At 41.5% G+C, this 20,241-nt stretch overlaps 1 protein-coding gene across 1 annotated transcript in view; it reads left to right on the forward strand.

Annotated features, from left to right (window-relative positions):
• Positions 1-17,989, forward strand: part of diaph3 (diaphanous-related formin 3) — a 373,414-nt gene extending 355,425 nt beyond the window's left edge. The window contains exon 28 of the mRNA XM_053513323.1: positions 17,188-17,989. Within this exon, the coding sequence (XP_053369298.1) occupies positions 17,188-17,453 (266 nt within the window). The 3' untranslated portion in view covers positions 17,454-17,989. The remainder of the gene's footprint in view (positions 1-17,187) is intronic.
• The last annotated feature ends 2,252 nt before the right edge of the window (positions 17,990-20,241 follow it).

Raw genomic sequence — 20,241 nt, forward strand, 5'->3', positions numbered from 1 at the left:
AATTTCAATATAAAGCACAGCTCAGATTTCTGCACCAGATTTTATTTTATTTAAGTTATTTTTTCTTTTTCTTTTTTTTCTCTCTCTCTAATGCCATTTTCTCTTTGGTAATAACATTTAATCCGAGGATTTTAAATATTTTCTTGTTGAAATCCAAGCAGGAACATGTTTTTTTGTTTGTTTTTTGTTTTTTTTTTGTCGTCGTCCCCGGCCCTGGCAGTGTGTCTCCTGTAGTAGTCTCTGGGGCGTTCCAGGAGCAGGTGGATTTATAATGAGATCATGTGACTCTAATTACACACAGGTGGACTCCATTCAGCTAATTAACGTGGCTTGTGATGGCAACCGGTTGCATCAGGACACCTGTAGGTGTTTCATAGCAGTCAGGTACTTTATTTGTAAATGTGTATTGCAGATGATATTCAATTAACCTCCAAGTTTTGTGATCATGATGTGTTTTCCATGGATTCGTCACACATGCTCCCAATTATAGAGCGTTTACCAGGTTCGAACACCACAACATGGGAAAAAAACGTTTGTTTATCCTTTTAAATGGTGTACATACCATGGTATTTGTTTATTTATTTGTTTTTATTCCCCCTGGTGGTTCAGTTGGCTCATTGTTCTGTGCTGCTTTTTGCCCCCTTTATGAATCATGAGGTCACATTTAAAGAATACAGAGTAAGTGTTTTCCTCTCCAGTCCTCCTGGGGCTTTCTGATAATAGTTCCACACTTCCACCCCCCAGGCCCGGATTCTTTCTCTTCTTCTTCTTCTTCTTTTTCTTCTTCTGTCTGCTCATATGGATTGAAATGTGTGAAGCCAGTAGTCCTTCCGAAAGGTCACTAGGGAAGTTGTCTAAATGATCACACTCCGCCGGAGCACTCCTAATGCACAGCCCTATACTGTTCGGTTACAGCCCTTTTCCCTGTTCAATCTCAATTGATTTAAATAAGTTGATTTAAATCAATAAGTTCAATCTCCGGCCTGTCGCTGATATGGAATACCGCAGGATGTACTGCTCCCATTATTCCTCGGCACAGCGCTGCATATGAGCGCCTCTGCACTTGCCTTTATTAGCTTTCAGTACAATATTAATAGCTTTTAAATGTTTGTTGTTGTTGTTGTTTTTTTTATGCCACACCCCTCCCTTCCCCCTGTTTTATTCCCCGTGTCGTACTGTACGCCAATGAGTTTTCTCGCGGCAAAAACAACGCACGCGTTTGATGCATTTGATAACGCCGCCTAATGAAATTCAGTTTTTAATATAAGTAATTATCACTACTAATGGCATTTGTGTTTGTATTATTCATGAGGTGTTGTGCAGCGCGGCGTCCCAGCTAATTATGCACATGCATTCGTACATAACGTGCTATTGCGAGCGGTCACCGTGTAATCGATGATATAAGGCGCTTCTGCTCTCTCCGTCTCGTTGCAAGTTGTACGTGTACGATGTTTGAATTCTCTTTGTAGAGCTGACGCGTCTGGAGAGCCAACGTTCTGTATACAGTAACCGTGTTTGCATGTCCTCTGTATGTACGTGTCTTTTATTCATATCTTCTCAGGCAGACATGTGGGTTCAACAACCATACATATAAACACAATATTTTTCAGTTAGGTATTTTTAAATCTAATTCACTTCATATTGGTGTGTACACAGTAACTCCACACACATTACATCATATCACATAACATGCTACATACCCTACACACACACTACCTGCTGCACTTAACACATCAAAGCCATGAGATGGGATTTGCTTTCTTTTTTTTTTTTGCATATTCCTCACACTTGAATGATTAAAATCATCAAACAGATTCTAATATTAAACAAACTCAACTTGAGTATACAAGTGCAGTTATTTTTAATTGTTCATTTTATTTATTAAAAAAAAAAAAACCTGTGCAAACCTACCCGGCCCTATGTGAAAAAGTAACTGCTCCCCTGGATGCCAAACCCAGGCCTGATTACACACAGTATGAATGCAGATCAATCCCTGCCCTCCGTTATCACCCAAATGAGGATGGGTTCCCTGTTGAGTCTGGTTCCTCTCAAGGTTTCTTCCTATCGCCATCTCAGGGAGGTTTTCCTTGCCACTGTCGCCCTCGGCTCGCTCATCAGGGACTATCTTATCATTTTGATTCATACACATTCACATTTCATACAAACTTAAATAATTCTTTTGATTGCGTAAAGCTCCTTCGCGACATTGTCAGTTCCTAAAAGCGCTATACAAATAAAAATTTAATTGAATCAAATTGGATTACTGACAGACGTGTTGAATCAAGAAATCCCTTAAATAGAATCTGGCTGACAAGGTGAAGCACGCTGAAAGATCTCAAGAAGGAGCACATCATGCTGCAATCTAAGGAAAATCCCGGAACTGAGGAGAAAACTGTCACCATGTCTACGGCTTTAGGACTCCAAATAGAATAGAGAAAACTTGGAACAGCGGTGAACCTTCCCAGGAGTGTCCAGTCTACCACAGTTACTCCAAGAGCTAAACAACGACTCTTTCAGGAGCTCATAAAAGAACCCAGAACAACATCTAAAGATCTGCAGGTCTCGCTCGCCTCAGTTAAGGTCAGTGTCCATGATTTAACAATAAGAAAGGGACTGGGGTTAAAAATGTCATCCATCGGAAAGTTCCACGGCGAGAGCCACTGTACATCAAAAAGGACACAATGGCTCGCCTCACTTTTGCCAGAAAAACATCTTAATTATCTCCAAGACTTTTGGGCAAATATTGTGTGTATTGATGAGACAAAACTTAACCTTTTTGAAAGGTGTGTGTCCTGTTACATCTGGCATAAAACAAACACAGCGTTTCAACAGTGAAACATGGTGGTGGTAGGGTGATGGTCTAAGGCTGCTTTGCAGCTTCAGGACCCGGACGACTCGCCATAATTGTTGGAACCATGAATTCTGCGCTCTACCAGAAAATCCTGAAGGAGAATGTCCGGCCATCAGTCAGTGACGTCAAGCTCGAGCGCACTTGGGTTATGCAGAAGGACAATGATCCGAAACACACCAGCATGTCCATCTCTTAAGTCATGGCTCAAAGAAAAAGGTTATTGAAGTGGCTTAGTCAAAGTAAAGTCCAGGCCGTTGATGCTCGAAAACCCTCCAAATGTGACTGAATTAAAAGATTTCTGCATGAAAGAGCGGGCCAAAATTGCTCTACAGCGATGTAGCCAGTTTTAACTAACTCTTGATTGTAGTCGTTACTACCTGGGGTGGCACAGCCAGTTATTGGGTTTAGGGGGAAATAACTTTTTCACATTAGTCCAGACAGGTTTGGACAGCTTTTTTTATTCCCCTTAGTAAATCATTTGTTTATATTTATTTGTATTGACTCGGGTTATCTTTATGTAATATTAAGATGTGTTTGATGATCTGAACCATTTAATATAACGAAGTCGCAAAAAAACCGGAAGTGGGTAAATCCTTTTTTCATGCCAGTGTACTGTATATACACCAAAAACACACACACACACACACACACCACCTGTTACATTCACTGCACACATGACCGGCTACACTTAGACATTATTACATTACTTTAGCATTTTAAGCCTAGTTAATCAGGTCCTGTGCGGCCAAATCATAAGAAAGGACAGCACATTAACAGTGAGTTGGACGTCCTGCGTGTGTGTGTTTCTCACAGTTACTCAGTGTGTGTGTGTGAGAATGCGATATGACTTGAAGGGGGTTGCCATATCATTCAGAAGGACATAGCAGAAGCGTAGTGGTGCGTGTCTTTTTAATTGCTTTTCTCCGCAAGTGCAGGAGCAGTCTCCGCACAAACACGCGCACGTGTCCCTGACACGGCAAACTGACGGGTAATTTGTGTCACGCCGCAGCGTCCGTGACCTTCACTGTAGTCTAACCTTAGTAATAAGTCTAATTGTAGTGAGGTAATGGAATGTTAGTTTTGCTTCGTGAACCTGACATGCTGCAGCACTCAGAGACGCAGAGAATGACGGACGTCATCGCTTCGAACTTATTATTATTATTATTATTATAGTAGGAACGTCCTCTTTATGAGAACAGTCATCTCGGTCTCGCGGCGATGCAGTCACGGTGATTACCCACGTTAAAAAGTTCGCGAGGGAGTGTCAGGAATGATCACATGACGCGACCGTTTTGCAGAAGGCGCACTGATGAACGCCGCGCTTCATTTTCTTAATAAACACCATACATTATAATCCGTCACGATATGAGACGCTCCTTGTGTTCCAGGAAGACAAATGACTTTAGGAGGCTCCTGGTTGCTAACAACACCGGATTGCTTACAAGAAAAAACTAAAGAAAAATAAAAAGAGCCATCTCTTTTAGTTTTAGTAATTATTTGTCATTAGCGAATACCGAGATAAATCATTCGGACTTACAGTTCCGTAGAGTACCTTAAAAGAGTGTCAAAATTTTATTCAAGATTAATGATTATTTATTAAAAAAAAAAAAAAAAAAACGAGCCAAGATAGCTTATACCTTATCATTCTTTTTCTGAAAGATCTCCAGAGAGACTCGTATCGTCCTATCGTTGTAGCCGCAACACGATATTTACATTCATTAATGTTTAATTGAAGCGTCGCGCGAGTGATTTCTCTCATTAAAACGGTAAATTAAAGATGGGCTTTGTTCGTTTTTTATCACACAACATCAGGAAGTAAGAGCACGACTGTGGAAGAAGAGGTAATAATAGCTGACCTTTCGCGAGATGCACAAAGCATCTGCTGTTAGCGCATACATGAGACAGTCTCGTTAGAGATTACGAGCTAAAAGACTTCTCTCGTTCGTTCGTTCGTTCGTTCTTTCTTTTGACACCCTTTGTTTAAGTTTGTCCCAAATTGACCTGGAACTCTTCTTCGCGCAATCCGATTTTCCCGTTACTTAGCAAAGAGCAGGCCTGAAAGACACAGCGGAGGGGAAGCACCTTCTCCCACAGCTCTTGGCCGGAGGTTAACTCGCAGGTCAAGTGAGAAAACAAGTATTTGTGCTGTGTAAATGTCAATCTCAGGGTAATAGATTGGATCACACAGAAGGTCCGTTCCGTAGCGCACCTGAGGTTAACGAAAGAGCAGGACTCCCTTTTTTGTCTTTTCAGAGCTCTGTGATAGATGTTTAGCAAGCGATGACTGATCGCGGTTATAAACGCCGTCGTATAAACAGATCAACAGCCGACGACTACGAATGTGAGTAAAATTCATCCCGGTTAAGAAGCTGAATAACTCAAGAGGAAGGTGCAAAGCTTCAAAACAAAAAAAGACCTATATATTCTTCGATACTTTATTATTTAAGTATGATGAACCATAGTCTAGTCAAGATCAGTTAACAGGTCACTTCATCATCATCATCATAAATATGCTATATGTATATTTAATGTGTTTCAGTTTATGCGATATTTGCTTGCATGAGGTGAAAAAAGTTCTTGGTTGGTTTTGGTTTCAGCAAGGTGTTAAAAAAACACACAAAAAAAAAAAAGTTGAATCAATATTCAGAGACCTTAAATGCCATAATGACAGAAAAAAAACAGGTCTATGAATATTTATTGTTTTTTTTTTTTATTATTATTATTGATTTAACTATTTAGTGTTTCTGTTTGGCTAGACGGGTTGTTTCATGGACATTCAAGTCAAAACGGGACTTTTGATGGTGCAGAATAACCACAACACAGTTATGAGAGTAAAACCTCCCTTTATTTCTCTATATAATCCCCTGTACACTAATGTTCTTATCTGAGTGTGTCATTAGTGCTTGGACACTATCAAGGTAGAAAGTTTTCTCAGTATGCCGGAGCCATGATCAGACTGCACGCTTCATGTCTGAAACCCCGGCCTCCCAGGAACTCCTTTAATGGCTGAAACATAAGAAAACGTGTAAGTGGTGCTGGTGAACGACTGTGTGTACAGTTCACACAGACATATAGTATGCGTCCCTTCCACCAAGTTGTCGATAGGTTTTGCGTCGATCGATCTGTGTTACGCGTTCATTCGTAAGAAATTTCATCTCAGGTTCCAGTTTGACTTGAACATCATCTTCATCACAGTGTTTTAATTTTACAATCAGACTATGCTTTCTTCTGGTTGAATAAACACACACGCAGACAATTTTGGCAGATCGCAATTTAATATTTTTCCGCGTCACTTTTTCTTGTTTAGTTTCATTGTCATTTTTAATGATATATCTTTTAATTGTTTACGTGTAATATTATGATTATTTTTCCGCTGTACCTGCTAGATTTTTCTTATTAGTTTTGTTGGCACCTCTGTCTTGATGATGATGTTTTCAGGCCGTGATGCGACAGATTAAGCGTATCCCAACATAAGACAGAAAATAGTGACAATTTCTTACATTTTATATCACTCCAAACAGAACAAGTGTTAAAAAAAAAAAAATTCAAATAAGGAGAGAAAAATGAAATATGTGAAACTGGCAATCCTGCCAACCCGAGGCTCGAATACAATTTGTTCTGCAATTCAGCTGATTCAGGTGCGATTGTGGAAATGCTGTTCTCAGATCCATAATTGCGGCGTGTAACAGATCAGGACACGACTGGGTGAAATCAGCATCAGTACGAAGAGGCAAAGCAGGAGATATAAGGGTCTGTTTCGTCAACACGTACCCCCTGGTTTGCCAGGAAGACCTCGGCTGCCCGAGAAAGGAAGTCAGCGCTCCTCGTGCAGCCGGATGTAATGTAATATGCCATGAAAGATTTCATTTTTAGGACAGAGAGGCCTCAGTAAGAATGGTTTATGGGGTTTTGAGTGGGTTGATCTTTTTAAATATTCAGCTTCAATGAAATATGGAGCATGACTCTAGGCTGTTTTGAATTCATAAGTACGTTTCACGAGGCTGGATGTGCATACTGAGACCTGTCGAATCCAGTACGGCTGAGAGAACAGCGCGGTGACTCAAAGAGGCAGCACGCAGCCCGGCTCGGAGCGAGCGCGGCGGTGGATGGGGCATCGGCGAGCCTCGCTACTTCAAAAGAGACGATCCTTCTTTTTGAACTCTTGTGTCGGGGTGAAAGCACTGAACAGTTTGTTTGTTTTATTTATTTATTTTCCAGTGCTTTGTATGTGTTTAGATATGATCAATGTTGGATCATTTCGTTCTTTCTTTTTTTACGTCCTTTCTTTTGTTATACACTGCAGCGCTCTCTTTCTCACGGCGTGAAATCCTCCGTGCTGCACACGAGTAAGGGTCGAGCTCCGTGTACGGCCAATACCTACCAATTGATTTACCGGGAATCATAAATTACTTCTGTTCCTGACAGAAATGGACAGACAATAATGCAGAAGGTGTTTATTCAAAATGTTCAATAATCTTCTCTGAACAGTTGCTATTGAGATGTATCTGCTACTTATGATCTGTAAAGCCTTGATAACGGCTCTAATCCGAGGTGCTGTTTATTAATTGGTGATTTCTGGGGCTGGTGACTCTAAATGAACTTCTCCTCTGTAGCAGAGGTATGTTTCAGTCTTGCTGTTCTTGGGACGTTCTTCATTAGAGCCAGTTTCATCATGGAGCTCGATGGGTTTCGCAAACGCACTTAACACCATATTGCTCTTGCAGCTGACCTTCATGTCTCTTGTTGTTACTTAATGACCCAACACCATACAGTATATGTTATTTCATGGTCTTGAAAAAGACAGTATTGTCCTACAATGTAAAAAATAAATCTAAAGTTGTGTCCATTGTAAAGGTATTCCAGAGTCACTGATTATCATTAGTCCATGTCAGCATAAGCTCATTCCTAAATATATATATATATTATTATTATTATTATATTATATATATATATATTTTTTTTTACTATTTCAATCGGACAAGTAACTAGATGACATATTGCTGTAAGTAAGGCGTTTCCGTATGATGTATAAAATTATCAGCTGTAAAGCTGCACAAATCACACCCATGGCAGCGTTATAATTATTTCCAACGCAAGGAAATAGGGATTCTTTTGTTTTGTTTTTTTGTTTTTTTAGTTTGTAGCCATACTGTAGTTTTACCTCAGAGGCTCCGTACCAGTATGATTCATTGCGTAGTAAGATTGCAAATCATTTTTTTATGGAATATGTCGAAATTTCTGATTTTTTATTTTTTTTTTTTCATTTATTTTTTAAAGCTCTAAGAAACACATTACAAACTGCACCTCTAACAGTAAAAAGAATACAAAAACACATTCCCTTGGTAATAGGATTAAACATGGCATAACATTTTTCAAGCTGCGTCGTAATTTTATCAGAAGCGTTGTTAATGCATCTCCGTCCGTAGGATAATGTTTGAAACTTTAAGCAAGACATCAGTCATGGGCTGAAATGTTTGCTTCAGCCAGCAGGCACGAGCCGCTCTCGCCGAGCCGGCGGTCCTTTCGCTCAGGCTCTTGCGCGCTTGTGTGTCGCCGAGCGTCCATTTATTCCCGTCCAGTCGATGCCATCATCGTCCTTCAGTCCCGAGCCTGGATATCTGACAGACAGCCCACTGTCTACACCCCTCCGCTCAGTCAGGCTTTCCCTCTTCCTGTCTGCAGCTCATTAACCTGAAAGACCGGGACCCGAAAGAGCCGCCGGAGAGACCGTGCATGTGTGTGCGGTTCAGGGAGTAGTAAAGAGGAAGTACTGAGATGGATGATACACTGGAAGAGGCAAGTGAGATAGAAGAACTGCGCCAGATAGAAATAAATATTAATGCGCAACACAGAATAATTACCAGGCTCTCGTACCAACATGGGCTCTCTGGATTCAGACATACATCCTGGAGCTTTCAGTTTCCAACAGGAAATGAGGGGAAGGAGCAGCGAGAGAGAGACAGAGAGAGAGAGATCCTGCTGAGGAAGTGTCTCGAGCCAAATGGTTATGCTGTATTTATAAACCCTAGCTTCTAGCAAAATCAATATTTAAATTTCATCCGGTCCGACTCACTGCTGCTCGGAGGACACGCCGCTCAGGCTCGTCCGTCTCGCCCTCTCCAGCCTGTCTCTTTCAGTAAACATCAGGATCAGGCTTTTTGTTCTTTCATGTGATTTGTTTTCCGCCGCCACATTTACACACGAGCATCACTATTTTCTCTCATTGCCTTCAGAGTGCCTCAATGGGCTTCCAGCCTTATTGTCTGCATTATCCAGATTATCTTGTTTGCTCGGGAAGGCCGCGCTGGATTCGCAAGCTAATGGTTTCTTCCTTTCCTTTTTTGTTTTGTGGGACCGGTCATCTGCTAATAAATATGCAGAAAGCGGGACAGTTTAAAGGGGAAATTTGCGTTGGTATGACAGGACAGAAGTAGTAGGTTAGTGATCGTCCCTCATGTTCGGGTTGTATGGAAACAGTTCATGGCTGTGCGTGGGCCATGATGCTGTAGCTGTGATTAGCTTTTAGCGCCTAAAAGCCCAACAGCAATCCCCGCACGTTTTGTAGTCTGACTAACCTCATTGTTCTTTACTTAGTCGCGGTGCTTTGCAATTTGATTCACTGTGCTGTAATTAAGAGCATGCTGTCGATGGGTGCACTTTCTGCTTTTCAACTCAGAATTCAGATGAAAAATTGACTGCTCGGTTTACGGCCCAAATTATTCCCTTGATTTTAAAGCCTCTGGCAACATAGGTTGAGATGTTTAAAAAAAAATAATCATTGTGATCCCTAATCAGCATTTTTCAACTGCTAGATTGAATAAATATACGTTCCTAATTATGATTTATTTCCAACTAAAAGCTTCAAAAGTCCTATTTTCTGCACAGCTAGAAGTGCGTGGGCGTCTCGGATCGCATCCTTATTCACAACATCATCTCGGTTTAACGCGCCAGGAACGTGCTGGAAAAAGTGTCTAGTAAAGACTTCCACAGCACGTTTGCTTTACACACAAGTCATAAAGAGTGCATGGTGTGCTCATGTATTTTGTACATGTTTCTTGAGGCGCTGTGCTAACAGATAAAAATAAAAAATAAAAAAAACAGGCAGTTGTGGTTTTATGCGCACTCCACTGCTCCCTCGCCTTCGAGCTAGTCTAAAAGCCGACATTAATCAGCATCGAACATGCAGAAGCAGCATACGTATCGCATCAGGTTTAATGAAGTGTAAGTAATGTAAGTATGTAAAGCAATGGAAGTAAGTAATACACGGCTTTGAACTTCTACACTTTTTTATAGTGTTACTTGAAACTGAAATGGGTTTAATTGGGATTATATGTCAGGAGAACATAAACTGTACCATGTAGACCCATGAGATAAAATAAAACAAGTCTGGCATAAAGTTCTGGTGAATTTCCAGTTAGGGTTCAGGGATCACCAGCGACCAGCCGATACGATGTTATGATGACACCCAAGTGCCGATTCGAGTTGTATCGCGATTCTGATTTTATAATTCTTTTAAAATAAGATCACCTCAGATGTTGTTGCATTCTGTTGTTGTTGTTGTTAGTCTTTAGGCTGCTTCTGTTGAAGGGTCACCACACCGGACTATCAATCTGTTTTTGTCATGCCGGATGCCCTTCCTGACGCAACCCTCCTATCTTTATTCAGGCTTGCGACCGAGTATGGAGTGTGGCAACCCACTGACGTCGGGGCTCGAACCCGGATTCTCAGATCCCCAAACCAACAACGTAAAGCCTTAGCTGCCTGTGCTACCACTCCCCCAAATGCATGTATATTTTCGAAAGGGAAAATTAAAGTTTCAAAACGTGTGTCACAAAAAGAATTATGATATGTAACTGAAATCGCGAAATGTAATCTCTAGTCAGTAAAGGTTTGGCTATAGAAAAAAGAATATAAAACTACGAGGTGCGGTCATAAAATGTATAATATTGCTAAGGAAATATATTGTAATAAAAAAACAAACGTTGGTTGTGAGAGACAAACTTGTTTAAACGATGGATAAGCTGGTGGAGACCGTCTTTGAAGAAGCCTTCTTTTTGGCTCTTGTGGACTCCTTAGGAATCACCTCCTTATTGAAGTCGTTTCTTCAAGTGAATGATGGGGAAGTACGGGGCATGAGGCAGAATTTCGTACCCTAAGTCGCCCGCAGGTTTTATCATTTCGTGAGCTGAATGCGCTTGTGCAGTTGGCATGAAGAAGGCAGCCCTCTTTGTGAGCATTCAATGATGCTTCGTCTCGGTTTTGACTAAGGACGCGGAATCATGCTGTACTATACCATATCTTTTTTTTTATATGAAGAAATGTTCATAAATGTACTCATTTCTGGAGACATAATTGGGCAAACTTTTTTTTTCCTTCATACGATAATACCTCTTGTATACATAGATTGTCCCTCTGTGGAGAAGACGCCAACAAAGACACGGTACAAGAGAAAAGAGTGGATCAGCCAGAGAATCATCCAAATTGGTCGAAGATATCTCTGAAGGACTTGTGTAGAGATCCACAGCTTATATTAGAGAAGCACTCCGCAAGGCGAGGCTTAACCGAAAGGTTCTCAGAACGAAGGCCAGAAACCCATCACTGCCCTTCCCTCCGAGAACACCGTCCATGCAGCAAAGCATACTGGCATCGACAAGGCCTGGGAAACTGGTCCGTGTTAAGCGCAAGGTGAATGAAGCCAAATTCAGGGCAACCCATGACGAGTTCCCTTTCCATCAGAAAGACACTTAATGTTCTGGCCAAGCTGGAGTGAAGTCGTTTAGCAACAAAGGACCCGAATGTGCTTGTGTGGTCCAGGCATGGTGTACACATCAGCCTGAGAATCTGAGACACGAAAATGTATGTTTTTTAAAGCTCTCTGTCTAAAAGGGTATGCACAATTGTGCCATATCGAGATCCAGATGTGTGAAGATCACAGAGATTAGCTTTGACGTACTGTATTTGCATTGTGTATGTGTCTTATCCATACTATGTCTGTCTCAGTCCATCCAATTGTCTACTCAAGATAAGTGCGATATCTTAAGAACAACCGCTAGCTTGTTTCTAGGATTTATAAGCCAGCGGATGAATTGATTAGCTTTTGGAAATGATCCATACAGGGTTTAGGTCACTCCACGGTCATTGTACATCTGAAATAGGTTTTTCTCAATAGCTTTCTTCCTGTTTGTCCTACAAGGATGTTGCTTAGACATTCAGGATCAGCGAGTCAAGGCGTTTTTTTTTTTGTCTCTATATCTATTTTTTGCTGTCTATTTGTGGACCCATCTGTCAGACGGTCACGGTGACAGCAAGGGCAAATGTCTAGGGGCAGAAATGCCTTTTGTTTGAAGGTTTTTTTTTTTTAGGCATAAAAACTGATAACACAAAGTACTAGACTATGCAGTGAATGCGTCCCTGTGATAGAAACAACTTTAGAAAAAAAAAAAGCCTATGCCCTGGGACACGTCTTATGCACTCAAGGTAGGGCTACACTGAAGGATTTGTGGTTTTAAGGATTGATGTGTCACATTGTTTAAAAACTACCCTACAACCTTTTATCGTTTAACACATTATTTTTTATCACATTGTGCTGATTATATTGTCTAAATGAAAAATCCTTCTAGATCACTATTATAGCTCCAGATGTTTTATCTGAAGGTCTTTAAACGCCTTATCAGCTACATTTTTTTTTTTGTTCCCCCTCAGTCTCCCTCAATCTCCTTATCCCCTAAACAAAAATCCTTTGCTGACATTTTCTTGTCTCCCTGGGTCCAAGTAAGCATTAAGGCATTTTTAATTTCTAATTAATTTCAGCCCGGAACGGAATGCTTTGGGATTAGAACTCCCCGCTGCAGCTTTTTGTTAAGAACTCAATACAACCACAGCACCGCGACCACAAAGAGCTGTCTATTAGACACAGTCAAGCAACACACGCATGCGGACGCTTACTCAGAGTCTTATGCCGCCCGCCCCTAGGGAGATTTACGAAAATTATACTGTTTATGCATCCGTGACTTTTTTTTTTTTTTTTTTTTAACTCTGCCAACATGGTGTCAAGTTCACTGTGAGAATTTCACCAATGGTCAGTGCAGCATCATGAAGAGCTTTCATACGAGTCACAACAATCACCCGGCAGACGCCAGGGTTCCCGCGCAATGCTGCACCGCTCCAACTTCCGTCACTCTCTACAACCCTCACCAATTCACACGTTCATTAATCGGTTTCATCAGCCGATCAAGAAGGATACCTTTGTGTTCTGTGTAAAAAAAAAAAAAGGGAGCAGTCGAGCTAGTGGATGTTGTGATACTACCCTTCGTAATAATGTGCCTAATTACCGCTTTACTCACGTGGACACGGGGAAAACGCAGGCCATCGCTCTGCTAGACTCTTCCCTGACATTAATGCCTCCTTCTCTTGCCAGATTTATCACCACTTTGTATCATTAATGACTTTTTTTCGCCTCTTGCATCCTTTTATTCTCATGCTAGGGTTCATGTGCGCGCACACACAAATTCACTGATTCCCTCATGCACTAAAAACACACTGTCCTGTCTCATTTTTAGGCATCAATTAAGGTATTATTTATGACTGGTGGTTCAGGTTCAATCCACCCACTTACAGAATTAGCTCTGATCCTCCCCAACCTTGTCGCCCTGTGTCATCCCCCCCTCTTTTTTTATCGCCCAAATGTAGATAAACGAGTGCGCCGAGACTTCACAGAGAGCGAAAATGAGCGGTCCGGTAGGAGAGCCCGATCATTAAGCTAGATTTAGTCATCAAGCGGTAGCGTTACATCATCCCGCGTTGTCTTACTGCCGGCTCTTGAGACACCCTTGTCCCCATTTTGCTATTGCACTTCTTCATCCAAACACCTTTCTTTTTTTTTTTTTGGCTTTGGACCATATTTATATTTTTAAGCATTAAGCGAAATGCTCAAAAATCTAAGTCTAATTTCGCTCAGCGGTTGTGAGCGAAAAAGAGATGAAAAGTCATCATCTCGCAAGAGCCTCTGTGCAAATGCAAATTGAGAAAATGATCTCACAAGTCAGAAATCTGTTTGGCGCCCCTGTTCTATTTGGAGAGAGAAATGAGTGTCGACTAGCTGGCACGGAACGTGAGCAAAATTCTGTAAGTGCCGAGCTGAGTGGCACACGCGCTGATAAAAGGCAAGAGTGACATCCATAATACCAGAGCACGCTGTGTGGGAGAACTGCCATCTTAACGCTCCCAAAGAGACTGAATGAGACTGAATGGCTTGAAGGATGAGTCTGAGAAAAGGAAGGTATCATTGGTCACTGTGATTGATAGCTGAATCGAATCAGGTTGCGATCAGTCTGACCCACATGATGGGATTTTATACTATTCTATCTTGTGTTTGAAAATGTAAGAGATCCCCGGAGAGGATGCTTCTTCTCTCTTTTGCTTTTTGATGCCTAGTCGTCTTTGAGTCATCGACGTCCCCATGGTGCAAGTTTCACCCAGAACTGAACACCACATAGCTTTATGTTATTATGAGTCAGAGACTCAACCAGTGCTCCAGTCTCTCATTATACCCACATATACAGTGGTACTTTGGCATACAAACACACAACGACTCACAGATTGGGCCACAAAGTTATAGGCACAAAAACGAGTGTCAGAGTAGGCTTCTAGCAGAAGACGTAGTGTTTATGCTGTAGCATTGCGATTTCTCTTCCCTGGAACTAAGAGGCCCAAACCTGTTCCAACATGAGAGTGGAGGTTGGTGTGGAAGAACTTGAATGTCCTGCACAGATGATCCCTGATCTCTACCCTACTTGAACACCTTTGGAATGAACTGGAACTCCAACTATACCCTAGATCTAATCACCCACCATCAGTGCCAGAGCTCAAAACAGACTCTGGGTCATGGCTAAGGTCTTTATTGATCTTTAAAGCCCTCTTTATGAATGTCCTGTTGTAGATATATTGGTGCATCCAATGATGCCAAACCAATATGTGGTATTGCTGGTTAGGATGCTCTTATTGGTAACAATGTGGAATGACCTAAGGACGTCAGAGCTCAAGCCAAATCTTCTTAGCTGCCATAGACGGACCGGACCATGTGAATGTGCGGACTCTTTCTAGTCCATGTAGTCCATGACCAAACCAGTTTGTTTTGTCCTGGCACCACTGTGAAAGTCCTCCATCTCTTCCCACTATCCCACCTCATTCTTATTTGAGATGAGGCCTATGACCTTTTTGTCGTTAGCAAGTTTGATGATGAAGTTGGAGTTAGCCACACAGGCATAGGTCCACAGGGAGTAGTAGAGACATACATTCGCACACATCCCTGCGGAGTCCCTGTGTACTGGCTGATCTTTAACATCTGTCAGAAAACTGGAGATCCAGTTGCATAGGGGTTCTTTTAGACCCGGTTCTTTAAGCTTAGTGTCCATTTTAAGGGTATTGAACCCTGAATTAGAATACAAGCAGCATTCTGTTCTTGATGAGTGTGCATTGCAGTGGAAATTGCATCATATGTACTGTACATCTGCTTCTTGCAGTAAATGAGTTGTGTAGTGTAGTCTGATTAAAGATTGATGTATTTCACAAAGGAATGAAACCACGCGTTAATCTAAAACCCGAAGCCTGAAATTTGGAAATGTTTCGCAAATATTATGTGGGAACTGGCCTAAAAAAAATGTCTATTAGCCAGGGATGGGAAATAAAAATTCTTTCAGTAAGATCAATTTCACAAGGATCTGAAATTTCTCTCAAATTAAAACCTTACATTCAGTCTAATATTTCCTACTGAAAGAGAGTCACATGAAGAAAACAGTGTGTAAATGATTCAAATGAAATGCTTGCGATAAAGTAAAAAGAAAGAGTGTGGCCCAAGGCACTGGGCAGCGAGTTCTACACTGTGACACACGGGGATGTAGTCGCACTCGCTGGTAATGAGAGAGGAACAGAATACGAACACAAGTACAGCTCTCGGTATGGTCCAACACGTCTCCAACACTCCCTACTGCTTCATTTGCAATCGAAATACCATTCAATCATCACTTGATGTAGTCGTCACAGGTAGCTGATGACCTGAGCTTGCACAAAGTTAGAGCTTTGACTGAAGGGTTAGCTGTAGTTCAGGCCGTGCTGAGCGTCTGTCTGAGGACATTTTCTATATCTGTCACAGCAGCATGGAAAATTATGAGGTCTGATGAGTCTGACCTTCGGTGGCTCCTCGGACAGAACCGGAACAGTTCTACGAAACTCTCTGTATTAAATACAGGCGGTTTACGTGCTCGCGAGACGTGTACTGGAAATTGTGCTTCAGTGTTGTTCAGTAGTGTCGTCGCTTCCTTCGTCATGTATCAAAGCCGCGGCCGTGATGTCGCACGATCCCATCCGCATCCGCCGCTGTCACTTTTTAACACTTTCTCTAATCTGCATCTCAGACACTACTGTAGCTTCAGCTGAGCGATGTGCGGCCAAGCCAGGAACCGCCGCTGATCTGACAACACATCCTTACACTCCGGCAAAGCGCTGGATGGAAAAACACTTTGCTCCTCTGCTCGGTTTCAGAAGCGAGGTCACATTAATATGGATTCCTCTTTCACACCATCCATGCTCTCCCCTGCTATCTGTCTGTCTACATCTCCATTTTTTTTATTTCTTTCTTCCCTTTAAGCCAGATAAAGTTTAAATGTACTCAGCTCAGGGCTGTAATACATAAGTGATGGCAGGTTCCCTTTGCTTTTAAAAAACGGGAAGAGGAAGAACGTGGACAGGCAGAGGAGGACTTTTTTTTTTTTTTGTAAGATGCCGGTAGTCAGGTCAATCAAGCACATCTTTGGCTAATGATCCGTGTGGCAGAGTGGAGCGCAGGAGTCCAGAGGGCTGGCAAATCTAATCACTCCCAGCGCACACATGAGGGGGCGGAGCTAATACACTCTCATGGAGAAGTCAAAAACGGGTGAGGGACGAACTAGGAAAAGATTGGTTTAATAGAGATCAGGTGTCTCTGCTTTCATTTCATGTGTGTGTGACTTGAATGGGCATCGTGTAGGAAGGAGAACAAGTGTTGCAATCCTCTACTTCAGGAATACGCTTTAACTTAATTACGTTAGTGTTTTCCCACAGGTGTCATTTGCATGGCTCGGTGATTGACACCTTGTCTCCTCCTCGGGCTGCTCCTCATTTGTCTGATGACTCTCCCGGCTTCTCGCTGGCAATTTTCTAAAAGCTGCTAACAGGGATAAATACATTGATGAGAATGCACTCATGTTTTTTTTTTCTTTACCCCCCCTCCCCACACTCTCTGTCTCCCCCCTTCCCTTTCTCTTTCTCCATCTGTTTTTCTCCCTTTCTCCATCCTGCAGAAAACACAAAGGTACCTCTGCAAAGGTCACGGTCCCGGCAGAATATCAATTTCAGCTCGGCGCGAACCCCTACTTCCAAGGAGGCTCATTACGAGATGGAGGCCCATTCATCTGCGGCGAGAAGAGTAGCCCACCGCCCGGAGAGGGAGCCGGAGAAGGAGCGAGCGAGAGAGTTTGACGGCGGGAAGGAGCGCACTCCTCCCAGATCCTCAGCGAACGGGGAGACGGACGTAGAGGCTCTCCTAGCCCGGCTCCGAGCCCTGTGACAACCTCAACCTCACCTCCGTTACCCAACGCTCTTTAAACCTCTGCAAACATTAAGAGTGGCCCTCGCTTTAAAGGCAACAGCACAGAAACAGAGAAAAAGTCTTAACTATTAACTTCTGCGATGTATTTGTTTAAGCATAGACATTTTTTAAGGTTGAGAACAGCTCCAATTTTGCACTTCTCAGAAAGCGTAAAAGCCGAAGAGTGTTCGTAGAGAGGTTTGTCCGTGTAAAATGATTCTCTACGACGCAGCGGTACAGTGCTGCCAAATTGTTTTTGTTTTGTTTTTTCCGCAGAAAACGGCGTTTAAATGCTACAGCACCTTACGTACACTTTGAATATGTTCTTCCTTCTATGCAAACTCATTAAGTGTCTTTTTTTCCAACATAGTTATCGAGTCGTGTTATTTTCTTTGAAATTGTTTAAACTTAAGGTGTCCAGGTCCAGCCGTGTAAGTAGTGATAGCAGGCTCAGCTTTGCAGTATATCGAGTACAATTATGCGTGACGTATATCAGCGTTGTATATTAGGGGGGGGGGGGGGAAGGGGTATACATTTGGTATATATAAGTTTTGCATTAGTTGCATAAAATTGAACCGGGAAGTTGGTACATTTGCTGCTGACCTACGACATATTCCTTAATAACATGTTAATCTACACGTATGATCATACCTTGACACTTGCTCAGGACCAAGAAAGCAATTTTAGAAAATCCACGAGCAAGTCATATTGAGTGATGAGGTTTTTAATTAAAATTTTCTCATCCTCTTTTTTTTTTTTTTTTTTTTTTTACATTTTCCTCTAACACAGTAACTGCCTAGTGGTTCCCAATTACTACCTAGTTTTCTTCTCTATTATATTATACAGCACCCTCAGAGAGTGTGAGTGTGAGGAAGCCAGCCGCAGCATCATTTCATGCTGCTACCTGTTCGCTTACACACTTCTGATTGGCTGTTGTTGTAAGTCTGATCAATGGGGAGGAAAGAAATACCATCATTCCCAATACAAAAAGAAGCCGATTTCCCCGACATGGTGTCCAGGTTGCACATAGTTACAATAAAAAAATTATGGTATGAATTCCATACGACGATTTATTTTCCCAGATCCTAACCCTACTGTAGCTTTAACTTTTTTTCTGAACAAACATATAATATTCTGTGTGTGCGCTAAAAGTGCCAAATAATATCTTTGCTACGGTAAAAGGAAAAGATTAGCGTAACACTCTGCATTTACTCAATCTCTTTTAATCTTTGGTACTATTTGATATTTTTGTTCCTCTCCTGTTCCCCGAGCGAATGAATTGACCTGTAATTCTCCTCCTTGTCAACATGGTATTATCTTGTCTTTGCCTGATTTAATAATAATCTCCTGCAGCATTGTCTCTGAAATCGACATGACACCAGTGGCAAAATTATAATTTGCCTTAAATTTTCCTTAAAATGAAATCAATATTAAAAAAAAAAAAAGTTTGTATTTTCTAACTTTTATATGTGATACAGTTTATTGTGTATACTTTTATTGTGTATCATTTATATTAAAGAGTTCAATTAACGTGGACTGACTTTCATGCTCTCCAGACCAGCAGGAGGCGACCTCAACAGAAAACCACATTTAGGTGGATTTTAAATCAATCAAAATCAAGGTGGAAAGCACACACCAGGATGATGCAAGACTGGGAGATCAGTGACATCACAAACCAGTAGATGTTGTTCCTCGTTAATAGACAATTTCCCCAGAGCCCTGACTAACCTGAGACATGATCTCTGACTCTGACGGTCTCACCCATGTCAGATCCTGTAGTTACAGTAAAGACATAATGATTGAGTGATGTAAAGGCTAGGATTTAATTAGAGAAAAAAGAAAAGCTGTAAACTACAATTCAGTGACCGATATCATTGTGGGAGTGGTCAAACATGTCCGCCGGCTCAGAATCATCCTGACCGAGCTAGAGAACTTTACCTTACTATCTAGAAAAGCAGCTCACAAGCTTTTGCTTATTTAACCAATGCTCAGTAACTGTATTACTTTAAACTGCTCAGTAACTGTATTACAGCGGTACCTCAGGATACGAATTTGATCTGTTCTTAAGGTGAAATTTTATAATGTAAATATTACCAAATTTCTGACATTTTAATCATACTTTGCATATACAAAAACAATCGAAATATTGAGAAAAGTAAATGAAGTAAAATAGGAATCAAGTTGATATTAAACCTCACTTAACCTTCATTTATAAATCCTCTTGGAACCGGAAGCTGTGAACTGAAAGCGGACATTTTCATTTAGGGGTGTACTTTCTTTTGTTGCCAGCAGTTCAGACATTAATCGCTGTGTGTTGAGTTATTTTGACGGACATCAACTTTACACCATTATACAAGCGGTACACTGATTACTTTACATTCTATCAAAGTTTCATATCTTTAGCGTTGTCCCTTGAAAAGATATAATAAAATATTTACAAAAATGTGAGGGGTGTACTCACTTTTGTGAGATACTGTATGTAGATTAAGGTAAAAAAAAAATAGGAACAATGCCTTTTACTGTGTCAGGCAGCAAAGACAATTAAAAAATTGTTGGTTTGTGTAACATCCTTATTTCCCCTCTCGTCTGGTCCAACCACTCAGCATTCGGCAACAGCAGAATACTAATCACCCGCCTGATCATCTGGACGTGTTCCTCACTGGGTCATGCCTTAAGTTAGATGTTTGTTTTTTTAATGCTTAAACAATTCATAGGGCACAAACAAAAACATTGCTCTGAAACTGCTCAGGTACAGGGACTGGACTGA

Source organism: Clarias gariepinus, chromosome 15 (assembly GCF_024256425.1).
Source record: "Clarias gariepinus isolate MV-2021 ecotype Netherlands chromosome 15, CGAR_prim_01v2, whole genome shotgun sequence".
In the NCBI taxonomy this organism is placed as follows: domain Eukaryota; kingdom Metazoa; phylum Chordata; class Actinopteri; order Siluriformes; family Clariidae; genus Clarias; species Clarias gariepinus.